General features: G+C 46.1%; 1 protein-coding gene and 2 long non-coding RNA genes across 5 annotated transcripts in view; 2 read left to right on the top strand and 1 right to left on the bottom strand.

Annotated features, from left to right (window-relative positions):
• The window catches only part of LOC135245461 (uncharacterized), a 277,471-nt gene that overhangs the window by 244,896 nt on the left and 13,500 nt on the right, over positions 1–19,075 (top strand). The gene's annotated exons all lie outside the window — the stretch shown is intronic.
• On the bottom strand, positions 5,644–17,905 carry gnai1 (guanine nucleotide binding protein (G protein), alpha inhibiting activity polypeptide 1). Of its 2 annotated transcripts, XM_064318656.1 has the most exons (9): positions 17,413–17,903; positions 11,740–11,782; positions 11,494–11,635; positions 10,955–11,112; positions 9,860–9,988; positions 8,938–9,067; positions 8,082–8,235; positions 7,518–7,725; positions 5,644–6,968 (listed from the first exon to the last, which is right to left on the bottom strand). In XM_064318656.1, the coding sequence occupies exons 1-8, from the start codon at positions 17,528–17,530 to the stop codon at positions 7,535–7,537; spliced, it is 1,065 nt and encodes a 354-aa protein (XP_064174726.1). In that variant the 5' UTR covers positions 17,531–17,903; the 3' UTR covers positions 5,644–6,968; positions 7,518–7,534. The 2 variants fall into 2 exon arrangements, with proteins under 2 accessions (XP_064174726.1, XP_064174727.1); XM_064318657.1 differs by lacking the exon at positions 7,518–7,725 and having other exon boundaries at positions 17,413–17,905.
• LOC135245551 (uncharacterized) lies at positions 10,724–11,052 on the top strand. Its single transcript, XR_010327289.1, has 2 exons — positions 10,724–10,865; positions 10,899–11,052. It is a non-coding gene; the product is annotated as an uncharacterized LOC135245551 (long non-coding RNA).

Below are 19,075 nucleotides of genomic sequence, written 5' to 3'. Positions count from 1 at the left end.
AGACGCAGCTGAAGGTTTGGAAGTGGCTTTGGATGAAGGATGTGTTTAAAAAAAGATGTCATGCTTAAAGTGAAATATGATGTCTTTTGGGGTTGTTTTACATCTACTGGTCAAAGAGTTCTTGTAAAGCTCAATGAAATCATTAACGATAGCAAGTGCACAGTAAACATTTCCAGTGTTTATTCGCCTCTAAGAGTACACAGAGTACGAGTCCATTTGGGACCAAATGTACTCTGTAAGAGTTGATTTAACACTGAAATGTTTTACTGTGTACCAAGACAGTTTTTGGCCAAAAACATGGTCCCTTTTTCCAGGAGCCTAAAACTTGGCTGCAAACGGATCTTTCCAAACATAGCTCAAAATCAACTATGAAATGGTAAACCGACCACAAAACTGCTGAGAAGGCCAAACACCTCCGTCTCCACACTCCACAATCAACAATGTGCGGCTTGAGGTGGAGAGGGGAGTCAGACTAAATCATCCGAAGTATCTTGAAAGATGTATGAAGCAATATTCAAACAACCCCCATATGTGTGTAAATATCTGTGATACTGTTTTTGGGGAAAGTCACAATTTGCGCAAAGCGATAGTACGGTCAAATCCATTGAATCGTTACCGAAGTAGAAGATTTAACATGTTTGAGAAGTAAAATAGCTACAGCTCAGTACACTTATTATTTATTTTATACAGACTTTTTTTTGTTTGTTGTTTTATCAACAATGTGATGTTGGGGGGGCACTAATTTGCGATTCACTGTAAGCTCTTGCAAGCTCATTGTGGCAAACACGCCTGCCACAGGCCACCGAAGTGGCTTTCCTTGGGGCCCTCCAGCACAGAGACACAGGGAGATGATGTTCAAGCAGTCCACATTTATTTACGAGGGTTTGGCAAGATGGTACAGCCAAATGAGCAGATCTTAAACACTGTCATGACAGAGAAGCTTCCTGGTGTGGGTGGGGATGGCAGATTTAACCTGTGCGCAGTGATTACCTCACTACGCACAGGTGCAGCCACTCCTGTTCCTGGGTCCAATTAGCCTGGCCAATTATCTAATTCTTAACCAATTATCCAATTGGCCAGGTCTAATTAGCTTGACCCAGGGCAGGTGTGGCTGCTTAAACCAGCCATCCCCACACCACACTCATCTTCTAAACTGTCATTCGGTCAAGCTCGGTCAAGCTCAGCCGACGGTGTGTTATTTGTACGTTAATTAACGCGGGAATTCTATAGCCGAGCCGATTCACGCGCGCGGTTTATGCTGAAGCGTCTCTCATATTAAATTCAGAGGTACCTTTCTAAAAGGTCCGTCCGCCGTTAAACCTAAAGGGACACGTAAATGGAGGTAATTAAAAAGGTGGGCTGATTGAAAGCTCGGTGGTCTTTGAAGAGAGCAGACCCTTGAGACAGCGAGAGAGAGAGAGAGAGAGAGAGAGAGAGAGAGGGAGAGAAAGAGAGACGGCAGCTAATAATTCAAACGCCCATCACTCTCAGCTAGCCAAGCCCCAAAACATCCTTTGTTTTTCACACCAAGACTTCCTTCTCTGCTTTCGTTTCGCCAGGAAATGTAAAAAAAAAACTGGTCCCAGATGACAGCCGGTTGCTTTCCGCTTCCTCTTTCTCCCTCCCGGTTAAAGATGTCTGACGGTTCTGCGCTCCCCCTTTCTTCAGGTATTTTAGACATGCTGTCGTAGCACACTGCCCTGGGGCTTTCCATGTTACTATCCAGCCTCCTGTCACCATCCACTCTTCCCTTACTGTACAGCATATATTCTGAACATTTAGTTTCTACATTTAACATTTACATTAATATTTAATGTTTACATTTAACATTTATATTTATTTATAATATTTAAAAAAAAAAAAAACATTTTAAAATGCATTAATTAAAAGCATTACTCTTGAAAAAGCGATTACAATTTTTCTCACCAGTTTCACCATGTGGAAAGATTGGGCAGGGTTTCAGAGTGTGCAATTATTATTATTTTTATTTTATTATTTTTTTGTGGTTATTTTACCGGGAACTGGCAACAGCTGTGTTTGCACTGACCGAGCGGGGGGGACATGCATGGAGGTGGATTCATCACACACAGGAGTTTTTTTTTGGACAAGCGGTTCTTACCTTGGCATGAATACAAGTACCCACGAACTTCATTTTAAAACTTTGGTTATGAAATATGTATTTAAAAATCCTTTTAGAATTATATAACATTATCAATATGCTTTGTATTGTTTTATACCAATTTGATTAATCAATGATTAATGTCGTTCAATGTTACAATCAAGATTTACAATCACACTCGCCCTACATTCACTGGGAATAAATTCATTACTGGTAGGAGTAATATTTGTGCCATTCAGTACCGAATAAGGCCAGTGGAGGGCGCACATGATCAGGTACTCCATTGAGATGTACATAAGTGCTTGTCGAGTTGATAGCAAAACCGCCGCGTGTGCCATTGGTTTGCCAAAACTCTCAAACTATTTAAACAATTATGACATGGTTCTGCTTCACTTCGACTGACACTGAAATATATATTCCAAAACTCTCCCTAAAAGAATTATCTGAAAGAACTAACATGCATAAAGATCACTTCTTAGATGATAATACCCACTTCAAACTTGTGCCTCTAAGGCCACTCTGGAACATGCTGCCTTTCTGTTTTAAAGAGCTGGTTTATCTACATCGAACGGACAGCCGTACGAATGCACAATGAACATGTTTTACTACCTCGCACAGGGTCCGTGAGATGGGGAAAATAGCCTACTTCAGACCAGCAGGAACCAGTAATGATCGCCCTGTATTGATTTGGCATAAACGGGAAGCATTCTGACTTCCCTTCTTTGCACTTAAATGGACAATTAACACATTAAATATAAATGAGTACTGACCTCCACCCGGTTCCTCTGGGCCCCTTACAAATGCGCGGATCAATTGACAGAGGAAGTTTACGGCGTACCCACCGGTTTTACAGCGTGGAGTAAGTTAAAGGTACGCTATGCAGGATTGTGTGGGCCCTGTAGACTATACTGTGCTTGTGAACACACATGTCCGATCCTCAACCCCGCCCACACCTTTGTTGAGGACACCCACTCGAGCACTGAAAGTAAAACCTCAAGCAAAGAGGTGAGGCGATCAGAAATATTGAAAATAGCATTTTTTTAGCAACATAAATGGTTCTACATAGATGCAGAAAGTAATTAGTCTAAATATCATTATAACACTGCCTAAGTGCACACCTCAGTGCGTGGAAACATAGTATGGTAGCTACTCCGCACGTGAGCTACTCGGTAGTGGCGTTGCAGCCATTTTGTGTTTTTAGCTATTCTAGGCCCTGTTTCACAAAGCAGGATCGCTGAGATAGCTGGATAACTGCACTGAGTGAAACCTTCACCAAATCTGGAACGTGGACTGAATTAAAAAGAGCCGTTTTGGGTTTTGCTCGCTGCAATTATCCAGCTCCAAATAAAATTCACACATGCAAACACACACTGTGCGAGCCATAATGTTTGGGACAAGGATATTTGGCTCTGTACTCCACAATTTTCGAATTGTACTCAAACAATTCACATATGGCGTAAGTGCACACTCAGCTTTTATGAAAGGGTATTACATTTTTTTCCTTATATCATAGTGATTTATCACTTGATTTTGAGCTCTCCTGCTCCTTTTCTATACATTCCACAGTTGATTGTATAGGTCTAATTGACAGTTTTTCCTTTATTCACATAATGCTTCAGTGAAAAGACCACTGAAGTTCTATACTGCAGGAAATTAACAACCTGCTACATAATGACACCATTTGTCCCAAACATTATGATGCCCTGAAATGGGGGGACTATTTACAAAAGCTGCTGTACTTTCTATGTGGTGAAATGCCCTGAAAATGTGCGCTTCAACCATGCAAATTGATTGATTACAAATCTAAAATTGTGGAGTACAAAGTCAAATCAAGAAAAAATGTGTCTTCTCCCCAGTCGTATCGTATTGTACATGTTTATATATATTAAATTACACATCATTTTAAATATCCATGCTGTGTTTAATATATATATATATACACACTGCTATTTTTTGACGAAAACACAGTAAAGTTTTCTCATGTTCTTTGAATAGGCATAATCAACAAAAGCCCGTGACTGACGATTCTTTTTTGGACTCGAAGACGGCGCGTTCTTTTCGCAAAGAATGCATGCATGGCGTCCAGTCGTTGTCCTGAGCTCTGAAATATCAAGGGCTATTTATAAAACTCCTCACCGCGCAACAAGCCTGCCTGTCTAGAGAAATATCACCCTGTTGCCATGGAACCCAGTGCCAATGACATCATAAGGAGGATAACAGGAGGGCGACTCGGAAGACTGAACGGGAGCGTAAGGATCAACTGTAGAGCAGGGATGCGTAATAACAGCTTTATGTTCTAAAATGACCCTGTCTTGAAACCCCAGCTGCAGAGCGTCGTTACTATTCTCAGAGCTATTATCTACGGTATAATATATTTTTAAATGCGTCACTCGCTGCTTCCACACACACCATACCATACCACCCCCTGCTGACGAAGCACGACCAAATGTACGTAAAAGCATGTTGCACAACGTTGAAACCCAGTGGGGAACCTAGCATTTCAGTTTGCGACCTAGCCACACGCTATGCGTCCTGTAAGCACAGCTGGCGCGGTGACCATGTGACGTCAGGTCGCGCTCAGAGTAGCCAACACCACCTGTCAGATCCTGCTCGTGTAGTTCCAGCTCACGGCAACATTTGACCGAGTCTCACTCCGCTAGCTTGCTACGGTGAGCAGAAATTATGCGTGCGCAGTACTGCGCGCGCGTGCCGAGCGCTTTCTGTCACCCTCGCGCACACTCTCCTGATCACAACAACCTGAGCACACAGAGAATACGAAGAGAGAAAGAAAACGAGGGTAAAAGTGAAGGAAGGAGGAAAGGAAAGGAGAGGATTGGTTGCTATAAACACCCCCCTCCCTTCAAAGCAAACATTCAGGCAGCAGGCAGCTTCCCCACCACCGAAAACTGATAAATGCTCATGGTTTCGATTCAAGCGCTGCTCATTTCGCTTGCCTTCATTCACCCTTCGAACACCTTATTAAATTCATTTTCTACTTGCCGTTTTTTATCTGCTAATGACGCCTTTAGGTCACCTGTTTCGTGGCAGTATTTTCGGACTCCTTCCATCACCGTTGTCCCAAAGGAATGAAGGTTTCTATAAAAAAAAACTAGTCCTACACTTGTTTGGCAGGCTATGAATGACAACTGTTCATACGACGACGTATGAAGAAGGCTGCACGTGCTGTTGAACAAGCCGCGCGGGAATTAAATTCGTTCGTGCACAGAAAAAATTAATTACAGCACTTGACTGAAATCTGTAGTCTGTACTCTGTACAAGTTGCACCACAAAAAATATGCTCACGAGGACATATAAATTGCAGGCTGAGCAGGTGCACTCATGCACAAGCACTTTATCCATGTGTATGTTATATCTGTGTCAGACCAACTATTAACCATATTTATAAAAAAATGTATTTTGTGTCAAACATGGACATAAACATTTCCCATTTTGGGGGGGGGGGGGGGGCGTGGGACCAGCAAGGGCAAGATTATCAATAAAAATAAAGAACACTAGCACACGGGTCAAGTTTACATTTTTATTAGCAAAATAAGGGAGATGAGTGTACAAATGTTCCTCTTCCACATAGAACACGGGCACAGAGAGGACATCTCTCCATCACAGACAGGTGTTGGCTTTTCCTTTCGTTTGCTCTCCTCCGTTTCTCCATCGAGTCTTCGTCATTTTGCAGCGTGTTTTTAAAAAGAATTGCGCAGTCGCCCTCTTCCAGATGACCACCTTTTTTTTTTTTTTGCAGAATTAAAAGTCCAGATTATACAATGAGGCAGCCATTTAGAAGCTTCCAGAAGCTTCCTGCCCCGTGAGACTATAGCCGCCTTTTCCCTGTTAAAACCCAAGTAAAATAAGTAGCGTAAAACAAGACGACCGGAAATTTCCCCAAACCGTTTCAGCACTTCCAGCCGTGCCCCATTGGCTCGTTTCAGGTGATGTGACCAACGGCAAACTGCTCAAAGGAAGCCAGAGCCAAAGCACGGTCACGACCAATTCATTCAGTGTGCGTGCGTGCGTGCGTGTGTGCGTGTGTGTCCGTCCGTCTGTGTGTGTGTGCTCGGTACCGTCGTGTAATCGTGGCAGCCAATTTCCGGGCATGTCCACGGGCAGCTAAGCAAAGGCCCCCAGAGGACTCCCACGGAAGAGGGGGTGAGAACGGTCGAGCGATTCGACCGAAACTGAACCCTGTTGGGCGACCAGCAAACGGTGAATAACAACTATGGTGTAAAATGTGACCTTTTTTTTTTTTTTTATCCTGACGAAAAATGGACAGTCCGTGTGGAAGTTTGGTTAAACTACATGCTGGAACGGCTCCTGGTGTCAGCTTGCACACACGAGCGGTTGGAGAAGGGGGAGGGGGGTTATTAAATATTCAACTTTACACTTTCACGCTTTGTTGAGACGATTAAGCAGGCAAAACGATGCATTAACAAGTACTGTGAAAGAACATGCGAAAAGGCACAAATACCTAAAAACTAGACTCAGGCCAAGTCCCCTCTCTTCCTACCGCCTCGGATAGGTCAAGAAAAATTTCCACCTTTGCGGGGGAAAAAACAACAAAAAAAAAAACCTAAACAAAAATTAAAATTTCCTTAAAAAATATTTGAGGAGGGAGGGAGCCAACAACAGTTACAAGAGTTACTATACAACATCCTATACAAAGTTTTCTAATGTCCAAAAAAAAATAAAAATAAGAGAAAACAAAAAACACATAAATAAACCTATAAAACCCGGTGTATAGTACAGTACTGGTCCGTGATTGGTCAATTTTCCTTACGCATGTTGATTCCCCCCCCCTCCCCCCAAGAAATGCACGTTGAGTTGGTCTCTTCAGCTCCTGTGTAAGACAGAGAAGTGCGCGGTTAGTTTGATGGCGAGCGGACAAAATGGCGTCGGGGACGGTCGTCGAAACCGATCGAGGGCACTTCGACGGCGACAAATCGTTGTTTTTCTCTGCATGTCTGTCACAATCACAGCATTTCAGATGAAGCTGAAGGTTTGGAGTCCTGTTTTAATTTCATCTGAATTGCAGCCTCTACTAAAAGCCCATTTTCTGCAGGGGGGGGAAAGGAGGGCATTACTTCCCCAGAGACATCACTGTTTGGGGCGGGGCAATATACGTGACATCAGAAAGGAGATGGATAAATTATTCAAATTTACGCTCCATCAGAATTTTTTCGCGGCGACAAAAATACATACCGGACGAGAATCGGATAACGAATTCACAAACCTGAGGCCAGAGTAGAATTGTAGGAGCGACTAAATTTGTAACATTGTTGGCTTATAGGGGGAAAAAAGGTGACTGGGGGAATTCGGAGAAGTTGCTCGATCTAGCAAAAAAAAAAAAAAAAGTCAGCGATTCGGTGACCGTGCGACGACGTCTTACCGTAAAAAGCGCGGGCTCTAGAACAGGCCGCAGTCCTTCAGGTTGTTCTTGATGATGACGTCGGTGACGGCGTCGAAGACGAACTGGACGTTCTTGGTGTCGGTGGCGCAGGTGAAGTGGGTGTAGATCTCCTTGGTGTCTTTCCTCTTGTTCAGGTCCTCAAACTGGCACTGGATGTAAGCGGCGGCCTCCTCGTACGTGTTGGACCCTGACCGAGGGAACACGACGGTCGCATATTTAACAGGAGAGCGCGTGCGCACACTCAAGTCACTCACACACCTCACTCACGCAATTAACTCACTTCACTCATGCAATTAACTCACCTCACTCATTCACGTAACTCAGCTCACTCACGCAATTAACTCACCTCACTCAACTCAAGCAACTCAACTCACTCACAATGGGCAAATTTGTATTGATATTCGTTTGACCATATAATACAAAGCCATGATGACATTGCGATAACATTTTATACATTCATTTCCATGAGGGAACCTTCTAACCCCAACATTTTGCCCTTTTCAGAAGGGGGAGGGGGGGGGGGTGTTAGGGTGCGGTTCTTACCTGTGTACTCCGGGTAGCAGATGGTCAGCGGGCTTCTCTTGATCTTCTCCTCGAACAGGTCCTTCTTGTTGAGGAAGAGGATGATGGAGGTGTCGGTGAACCACTTGTTGTTGCAGATGCTGTCGAAGAGCTTCATGCTCTCGTGCATCCGGTTCTGCACGGGGAGAAACGGTCGCCGGTCGGTTAAAACCCCCATTTTAAAGGCCCTGCTCGCTCGCTCGCTCTCTTTCTCTCTCTCTCCTTGTGCTTCCGAGCGTTCGCCAAGCCGCCCAATTACCCGACCGTCTAATACGTGTGAAAATGGTTCAAGCAGTCGGCTAAAACATGCAGAGATATTACTCACTCATGTCGCGAGTGGGAGGTATGAAGATGGTGAGCCGCGGTTGTCATTTTTGACGTGTCTGAATAGCGTTCTCTTTTCCCTATCAACCATCAGAGGCCCAGTGGTTTCAGCGAGCTCGGTGGGCTCGGAGGGGTGGGCGGCCCTGGATTCCGGAATGTTCCGGTTTCCGTTCCGCCTGAGCTTGACCTCGCGAGTTTGATGGATTACTTAAGAGGCCGAGCCTGAATTTTCACAGCCCGAATGGTAAAACGCAGAGCACCACCAGCACGTGCTCATTAAACCCGATAATGCTATTACGGAGTAATGGGTTTGGATGGAAGAGCCAGGAAGGATGGCACCCCAGGGCCAGAGTCAGAAACTACAGGCCCGGAACCTCTCCAAAAAAGACAAGTGAGATATAATGACATTAGCAGTAGTTCAGGACTGCACTGAGTGTTTGTGACCTTCCTCTTTTCAGAGGTGCATCGTGGGGGAAAAGAGGGAGGGGGTGTGGGGGGGTGGGGCGTGTCTTACCATCTCCTCGTCCTCGGCCAGGACGAGATCGTAGTCGCTGAGCGCCACGCAGAAGATGATGGCGGTCACGCCCTCGAAGCAATGGATCCACTTCTTCCTCTCCGACCGCTGGCCGCCCACGTCGAACATCCTGGAGAACGGGCGACGCCCCGAGAGGTTTAATGGCTGTCGCGCTACGACCGTTCCCAAATCGACGGGAAACAATGATTTCCAGGTATAATAGGGACGGTTTTTGGCAAAGGAGATGTAGTAAACAAAATATCTGCGTCTGGGGGGTGGGGGGTGGGGGGGTCGCCAAATGGGTCTGCGGTCGCAATCTCTAGTACCCCCTCAGCCAACAATCTTGCCTAGGGCGCCGGAAAGGCTAGAGCTCTACCCATTTTCAGACCCCAATTTTGGGGCCAGCAGCATTTCACTTCATAGTTGGAACATAAAAAGCCATCGCCTATGAGGACGCTCTTGAGGTTCTGAGCTTTTCGATCTAAGACCTCTTTGCCTTTGAGATTTTTAGGGTCTGAAAATCTGTATTTCAGGAATAATCATAGCCCGGCGTTAGCATAAGCATCCCTAGCCAAATGAACAAACTTTATCATTTAATTTTACCGAAGGAATGCTGAGAGTTTCTACTGGTCTTTCAGTAGCTTTGGCCTTATTTTTGCATTCCCATCATGATGTTCACTCAACACAATGTCAGCACACTCTTGCTTTGGAAAAGGCGGTCTGCCAAATGAGCAAAATCTAAAAATAGATTTATTTATTTATTTAAAAAAAGAAATTGAAAGCTAAAAATAAACCACCGGTGCTCGAGGGGGATAGAGTTAGCTTATGGTTCAGCTCTCAAGACTGCTAAGACTGTGGGGTGTAGCTGTACTTTACATGCTAACATACGCTAATATATGCTAACATATGCTAACAAACATACTTGAAGTGCAGGTCCTTGAAGGTGAAGTGCGTCTCCACAATGCCGGTGGTCTTGACGCGGGTCCGCAGGACGTCCTGCTGCGTGGGGATGTAGGTGGCGTGGGATATCCTGTCCAGGTCGTTCAGGTAGCTGCGGAGAAAACGGAACACGTCAGCAAATCTGACCGGTCAGAGGGGACGGAGGGAAGGGCGCACGTAGACATCTGTCTGGCCGTCTGACTGATCCCGAAAACGAGGATACTCCACTGGTGCGGCTGGTACTTCTTTTCGACCTGACGGTCAATCGACTGATTTATGTCACCAACCGGCCAGAAATCCCCACTCGTCTGGAGTCCCAGGGCTAAATTATCCCCTGAATGGACGGACAGAATGAAAACCAACAGCTTCGAGCATCCCTGCGCTGAACCACCAGGCTACAAAATAAGTACCTAAAAATAATAATAATGCATCCGTGGTACATGATTTGGACCTGTAGGAACCTGACGCCAGATACAACTCATTCTGACATATGCAGAACACCACTTCCTCACGACGTTCATTTTAGTCAATCCATTAGTAATTTTCAGTGTCGACACTTCCTGCGGAACGGTTGTGCAATGTCACAGTGAAATGCACAGGATGTGAGAACGGCGGGCCGAGAGGGAAGTTGGTTGCGAGAGGGGCCCCGTCTGTCTGTTTTCTGGTACACGGAATGGCTAAATGATGTCAGTGTGTGCTGGAGCTCCAGCTGGAGGCCGAACTACATACATCTAGAGGAAGGGGGGACACGTGCGCGCGCACGCGCGCACACATGCACACACACTCAGCTATGTTAACCTGCAGTTAGCTTTCAGTCAGGCACTACATGAGTTTACCTGCAGTGAAACTAGCAGGTTGTACAAATGATCAGTGTTTGTGAGACTAGCAGGTTGTACAGACGATCAGAGTTTTTGAGACTAGCAGGTTGTACAGATTAGCGTTTGAGACTAGTAGGTTGTACAGATGATCAGTGTTTGTGAGACCAGCGGGTTGTACAGATAATCAGCATGTGAGACTAACAGGTTGTACAGATGATCAGTGTTTGTGAGACCAGCGGGTTGTACAGATGGTCACTCACTATGCGGCCGAGTCGTTGAGCTGGTACTCGCGCGAGCGCGCGAAGCAGGCCTGCACGCCCCCGTCCTTCCACAGCCGCTTGATGACACCCGCCAACTCGGCCGTCATGAAGCCCTCCTCCGCCGATCCCGCCAGGACGAACAGCTGCCTCGCGTCGTCCTGAGGGAGACCGCCAACGACATCATCATCATCATCCTTATCCTCACAATCCTTACCGCAGCAACAAAAACAGCCGTCTCTTCAACCACAGGAAGAGCCATCATCGCCATCCCCATGACAACGGAAAGAGCTGCTCGTGTCAACCAGAGAAACTGTCGTTACCACCACCTCCACCATCATCATCATCATCGTCACCAAGACGACACAAACGGATGCCTGGTGTTGTCCCGAGGAGCAGCCGCAACCATCATAACCATGACCATAACCAACGCGATGGGCCGCACCTCCCTCCTGAAGGCAATTTGCCGTCGGCCGTACCCTCATCATCACCTTCGTCGCGAAGCGCTATGTTAAGCCCTTTGCGGTCGCCGGCGCACTCACCTCCCGCGCGGGGTCGCTGAAGTCGATCTTGAGGCGGCCCATGGCGCGGATGATGGCGATGATGGACTGGATGGTGTTGCTGTAGACCACCGCCTTGTACTGCTTGCACTCCTCCTCCGAGTACCCGGCTTCATGGATAATCCTGAGAGAGAAAACGCCGTTAAACACACACACACACGCGTGCACACACAAGCACACATGCACACACACGCACACACGCACACACACAGTAGGCAGGACACTCACTTCATCTGTTTCACGATCGTGCTTTTCCCCGACTCTCCAGCACCTGAGGGAGAGGAGAGGGAAGGGGTGAGCGAGTGTACGAAGAGTCTACAAAAAGGACCAGCAAAATTCAGTCAGCAAATAACCTCATCCAGAGCGGCTAACACAGATGAGATTTTTTGCTTTTCACTCAGATTTACTCACTACGGTCCATTTACCCAGCTGGATATTTTGCTGAAGTGGTTCTCAAGCGTAGAGTGGCACTGCCCCAGCAGGGAATCAAACCACACAACCCCAAGCTCTCAAACCGCTTATACTAACCGCTAAACTGCAACCCTTTTTCAATATGCCTGAATATAACTTTATTAACCAAAAAAATCACCAGAGTACACCACATGGGAAAGTTCTCTTCATGAGTGGACCAATGGACCAACCTTACATGAAAATGGTTGTATTGTTTACAATGGTTGTGGGTTTTGTAGTGATGTAGTCTCATCTGCAGTAAGCGCTTCTCATCTCAAGTGGACTAAACCAACAGAAGCTGGCCTACGGGGGTGTTTCATGAAACTGTGGCCAGTTTCACAACACAGGATTACCGAGTTAGCTGGATAACTGCGCCGAGTAAAACCCCGTACAGCTCTTTTTACTCCAGTCCATGTTCCAGATTTGGGAGGGTTCTGGGTTTTGCTCAGCACAGTCATCCAGCTAAATGCTGTAAACCTGCTTTGTGATACAGGACACTGGTCTCAGATCAGTACTGACCAAGGCTGTGTTTCAAGGCCACGCTCTTAGCTGGTCTCAGATCAGTATTACTGACTTAAACATTTCCTCATGCATCCTTATTATATTGCATCCAACAATACAGAGAGGCCCCGAGCAGCCTCCAAACAAACAACGAGCGACAGCATATCCTAATTTTTCCTTATTAATTCGGAAATACCGATATTCAGAGCCAAAATGTCTCATGAGGGCACGCGCGCCAAGGGCTCTGGCATGCTCTGACAGTCTCTATAAAGAGGAGAGAAAATACAGCAACGAAGCCAAATACTATCAGCCGCAGAGACACTTAAGGTCTGAAATAAATCTGCATTTCCTGATTAATGAGGGGAAATCCAGAAAGTTCAGCCCTCTGGCTTGTGAATTAGAATCAATGGAGTTAATACAACAGGAAAGCTACCACAGAGTAGAGGAAGGTATATCTGTTAAGAGTGAATTAAGAGACAATAGTTTAATACAGACACATTGTGAATTATTCTTTCAGAAGGAGGTTATGTTTTCGACCGGATAAATTAGCGACTCGCAGGCAAAAAATCGCTGGGGTCCTAATTTCTGAAGGCGAGTTTAACTGCTCGCTCGCTCGAAAGCGTGTTCAAAGAAAGCCTGCGGCAATTAGCCAGGCCTGCTTTCCGTTCAAACGCATTTAAACTTTTAAAAGCTAAAGCAACATAACGGTAAACCCGCGCAACAATCTGAGGAGATGGAGACAGAAGCCATCAAGTGCGGCAGGCCCCCGGGGCCCAGCTTGAGTACGTCATTAGGGGCAACGCGCGCCTGGATAGGTGCCCCTGGAGAACGCCCAATTTTAATTAAGCGCCACCTGTGCGCTTCTCTGGTCCCCGCGGCGGCGAACGCAGGCTGTTAACGCCCCCCCCCCCCGCCCGAGGCGCGGACGTGCCGCTGCTTAGCGCGTCCCCTCTCGCTGCTCGCCATCGCCCCCTGCTGGTCAGCTGCTTTGAGCTCTCCGAAATCACTGAAGCGGGGTTTCGCCAATAAAATTTTTTTTTCAAGTTTCAAGTATAAGGACTGAAAAGAGCAAGGCTAAAGCCGCTTTAATATAATGAGCATCAAAACACTCGACACGGCGTCAAACCATTAAATTCCTATGGCGGGGCGTTGATGCCCGACCTGGTAGCAATGCTGAGCACTGCTAAGCCTGGCATCGCGCACAGCTCAAAATAACGGCAAGTTGTTTTTGAACTCGTTTGAACTTTGACCTCATTTGAAGCCGCCCTTTTCATAGCGCGTCCAATCACATCACGGCTTTTGCGCGGAGCAGGCAGACGTGAACTTGGGAGGAACACTTTTGGGACAAACCCAGGATTTTCGGTGGAACAGCAGTCAGAGCAGCAGTGGAGAGGAGCAGCAGTGTACAGCAGCGGTCAGAGCAGCTGAGTGGAGCAGTGGTCAGAGCAGCTGAGTGGAGCAGTGGTCAGAGCAGCAGTGTGGAGCAGTGATCAGAGCAGCAGAGTGGAGCAGCACTCAGAGTGGACAGCAGTGAAGTTCAAAACTGCAAGCTGGTCGCAACGCAGAAGCAGCCCTAGCTTTGCACACCGAAGCCTGCATTGTGCGCCGCATGCAGAGTTCCAGAGCGGTTAATTGGCCCACAGCTACAGAGAGGGCAGCGGCGTACGGCGTGACACGCGGAGCATTATGCACGCTGGCCGCGCTCCGACGCCCGGCAACGAACCTGCCGCCGCTCAATTATTAACGCTGCCGGCCTCCCCCGCGGAGCGGCGTCCATTTTCTTGGCCTGCCGCTTCCTCCCGGTGGGCAATCTGAGCAGGATGTCAGAGTTGCCTGGCAACCGCTCACGCTCGCCACGCACGGTCTCGGGCCGCTTCGCAAACATCGGGGGGGGGGGGTGGGGTGGAGTAACGCGGAGAGCATCGCAAAAATAAGAGGAACGACAATTAAAAAAAAAAAAATTTAAATACGTTCACCGTGCTCCAATCCGAGTTTTAGAACCAAGTTGCTGAGGTGCATGGCGACCAATTAAAATGCCCGAATCAGGAGATGAAATACAACGGCGCACAGACAAAAAGGGGCCGGATAAGGAACACGCTTGGCTCTACCACACAAGACGGGGTGCATGACCCGGCTTGTTCCGAACTATGTGCGAGACACAGGAATGTCACTTTCTTTGTTCTAGGAAAAGGGGGGCGAAAAAGGGGAGTTGCAAACGCCGCAAAAATTAGTTTCGTGAGAGAACCCAGGGTCGTCACCTGGGCCTAAATGGCCCTAATTAATTTCACCATTAGGTGTGAAACGTAGCTACTTTTATAATGTGTCACTGGTTTGGAGTTCTAGAAAAAAAAAAAAAAAAAAATGTTGATAACCCATCAGGTCAAACTAGAGTTTTACAGAAAACCCGACGGATCTGTGTTCCCCAATCTTGGTCCAGGAGAACCGCCGTGTCAGCTGGTTTCTGCTCCAACCAATGACTAATCAAGTTCTACAAATGGGTTTGGCTCGTTGCCATTTGCCACTTATTCAAGCATTTCAACTTTCCACAAATGGTTTAACTTCAACTGCCAGATGTCCACACGTTCAGCTTTTAGGACTTCAGCCATAGCTCCATTGGTTAATCGATTTAAAAAAAAAAAAAAATCATCTCAAAAGCACCGCAACATAACAAAACAAACAAGCTGAGTGACAGCTGAACAGACTACTTCATAAAGTCCTTAAATGAATATGGAGCAGTCATCGGTTGTAACACAAAGATGCATTTCTGACATAAGAACATCCCGGTTATACAATAAAAGTGTCCAATCAACAGCCATTTTACTTCAGGATTTGCAAATATGAAAGCCACTGTAGATAGGGGTTCTCTGGGACCAGGGTTGGCAACAGTCTCAGAAATACAGGTACAGTTGAGGTACATTTTTGTTCTTTACGGAACAATTTACAAAATGTACCCTGTAGGTACAATAATGTACAATTTGATTACTAATTCACCATTTAAAAGTACCATTTCCAAGCAAAAATGTATATTTTTTCAGAGTGAGAGACCCAGTCTTGAGTAAATATTCTTGAGTTTCTGATTAGCTGCAACACCCACGCGTGCGTAAACAGTGCAGTATGCTCTCCAGCACGTGCAGGCCGTCGTTATGAAAGCTTATTCCTCCGGATCTTACTGTAGATACGGTAATTTCGCCGTATCCCCAATAAAAATGCGTCAATGCACGTACACACATCGCGATAAATAGTCGCTCTAGGAAAAAAAGCGTCCGCGGAATGAATAGCTACAATAAGGATTTGCGGCTCCAAAAGAGGACAGTCGAACAATACAACACGCAGTCGCCGACCAGAACCTGTGAATGCGTCTACATTAACATGCAGAACCAGCTCTGGGGTTTTGGTGCCTGTAAACAAGAATGCTGTTGTGGCCCCAAAGTGCTCAAACAAAGCACACCCACCACTTAAAACTTGTGAAATGTGTGTGCCAGGCACGGTCGTGACCCTAAACCAGTGGTTTCCAACTCTGCCTGATCCTGGACATCTACCGTCGGGTAGGTTTTCATTCCAACCCCATCAAAGCACACCTCATTCAACAATTGGAGATCTTTGTTGAGCTGCTTATTAGTAGAATCGGGTGTGCCAAATTAGGGTTGAAATGAAATGAAAACCTACAGCGCGGTAGATCTCCAGGAAAGGGGTCAGAAACCACAGCCCTAAACGACTGCACGCGTATGCCAGCGGCTGGCTCTGTTAACTATCTGCCCACAGACAAGCATTTCCTGCAATAGCACTATGCAGCATGCAGTTGTGTGTGTCCTACAGTATTAGATGAAACTAGCGAATTAAATGCATTGGCAATATGAGCTAAAATATCAGATTAAACCCTCACAAACTACTCTGTTGACGGAAAATATAGCCTGCACTTCTCATTTACATTTCTGACCACCCCAAGCTCGACAGCGTAGGTAGTCTACGTTTAAACGGCTCGTTAATGTAAATTTCGTGGTCAGAGATACTCCACGAATAAACCCAACTTGGTAAATGCTTCGAGTGTACGATTACAAAAAATAATAATAATTCATGCAAATATTTGCACATGTAAAGAATTAAGTTTCGCCATCCACACGAATCCTGCAGCGATCTGGCCAACATGGGAGTAAACGATGACGTCTCCGGAAAACGTCAAAACATAACGGCCAGGAACCTCTCTAAAATATAATATCGCTCGTTTCCTCTAATTGTAAGATTTACGTCATCGAGATACACATCTCGACATACACCCCGATCAACAGGTACCAATGCGCCACTAACGCTCCTGCCAGTGGAATAGGACGCGTTCGGAGGGAGGCTTTTTCAGTGAAAATATAAACACGAGACACGTTTGTGGCCCTTTCAAAAAATGCACCACTGGCCACATCTCAAACCGAAAAATTCCGTGTACCGCAGATGTGCGACCGGCACCGCTGTAATGCAGCCCATCCCCTCATTTAGCTAGGGATACATTAATTTAAAACGGTCCACGGTGCTCGAGTAGGTGATGTTTCTGTAATGGGTCTGGTTACTTTCTGAAGGCTAGGCGCTAGCGATCGTAGCAATGCTGGTTCCTTTTGTTCTGTTAGCTTATTCAAAGAGACGCTTCTGTTTTTATTTTATGTTTTTAATCAAAACAAGATACATTAGCTGTTATCGATGGTTCAGAAAAGCTCGTATTACTCTGATGTAGTATATAGCACTAGTTAACCATTTCTTATTTAGCGACCTGGTGGCTAGATCGGTTTGTATGAAACTGCATTAGCCGTTTAGCTGCGAGATAGTGGCCCAACGGCTACATTTCATTCACTTCGCCTGAAGTCCTGTGGTGTAGGATCAAATCAGCCAAAGGCTCTAGCCAGCAACAATGTAACGTTAGGTAACAGATATTACTTCAGAAAGTTGGCCGAATTCCCCACTTCTTACCAAGCAGAAGTAACTTGACCTCCCTCGCGGCTTTCTCCCCGTCGTCCCGCAGGTTCCTGTCGATCATTTTACTGCGTTCCACGGCCGCCTTGTCTTCCGTGCTCAAGGTGCACCCCATCGTCGCACGAATCCTCCGAACGTCGTTAAAATATAAACAGTAAATGTGCACGACCTCAACATGCAAGATTTAAAAAAAGAGAGCACGGAAGCTAAGCTACTGCCCAAAATCCACACGCCCTTTCTCTCGCTGGGAGCTGAAGACTGTTAACTAGCTCGAATCCACCGGACGTAGAAGAACCAAGAGACTTTCGTTGTATAAAAAATCTGTGGTCCAAGGGCTGTACTTTTCGATTGAATTTCTCTGAAGAAATCAAAGTATTTTCCCCTGAATTTCAGTCGTGGAAAGGGGGGAAACGACGAAACCACTGGGTCGCTCCTGCTTCCTGCGCGTGCTTCTGTCTCCGCTTTTAATCGCTGAGTGATTTCGCTGCTTCCTGCTCTCATACACCGAGGCCCGTGCACGTTCGCACGTGCCCGCGCGCCCATTTTCACAATTCCTCCTTTGAGAGAAGCGCCGCGACCCGTTTTTGGGATGCGCTCACTCGCGCACGTAAAACGTCGTGACTTTTCTGCAGGGGCTTTCATTAGAATCAATAACATAATTATCTGTAATTTTAATATGTTTTTCTGTTTTTCACTGAATATGTAGGCCTTTTTGTCAATTTTGACAATTATACCTTTTAAAGAATGATGTAGGTCTATTCCTTGCAAAGACCTCGACGTACCTATCTATCTTGGATCATGGCAATACGCTTGTAAATGAGTCAACAGAATCTTCGACTATCTTCCGACGCAGACTGAAGATCCACCTCTTCAGACTGCATCTCTGTTCCCCTCCCATCCCCACACGCTTGGGCTCTCAACTTTAGTTAAAATCCAGGCTATTGTGTTTTTATGTTTTAGGCTACATCTACGTTTTTATGTTTCTCTTATTTGGACTTGTCATGACTGCAGTTCTTGAGTATTTCAATGTTGCGTTTTGGTGTTTTTTTTATCGTAGTTGATTTGCATTAGCGCTTCAATGTTAATGATGTTACATAAACACTCGCTTGTCTGGAAATGTTATCCACGTCCGGCACTGTTGGTCATCTGGTGGATGCACTTATGTTTTAATCCATTGTAAATTGACCGGAATGGAGTGCATCCAAATGAGTGTAATGTAATGTGAGGTTCTTATTCTATGTCTCTAAGGCAATGATTCAGTGGATTTTAGTGTTTACAGTAAAAGTAGATTGGCCCAGTATGCTGAACATGATAAACAAGACACATTTTCTTCCACCCAACACCCAACCCCCGCCCCTGAAAAAATAGTTTTCCAGTATTTTTGCCTTGGCGTTAGTGAAATGTGTGGCTATAACAGACGGTGGCATTCGAATCGTTACTGCGTGTCAGAAATATGACCAAATAATTTGCTTATCCTGGATGCGCTCTGATGAACGCCTTTCCCCGGACTGTGCAAACGGCTGTGACTGTGACATCATAATCGGCTCCCCCCACGCCGACTAACCCGCTAATTCCTGAGCAAGCGAGCTCATGGTTTAAGGGATTTAAACTGATTCGATTAAATCGTTCGCAGGTCGCTCGCAGACAGTTCCATCGACTT

Source organism: Anguilla rostrata, chromosome 19 (assembly GCF_018555375.3).
Source record: "Anguilla rostrata isolate EN2019 chromosome 19, ASM1855537v3, whole genome shotgun sequence".
NCBI classification, from domain to species: domain Eukaryota; kingdom Metazoa; phylum Chordata; class Actinopteri; order Anguilliformes; family Anguillidae; genus Anguilla; species Anguilla rostrata.
The sequence above is the reverse complement of the archived record's forward strand: the minus strand, read 5'-3'. Positions and strand labels throughout refer to the sequence as shown.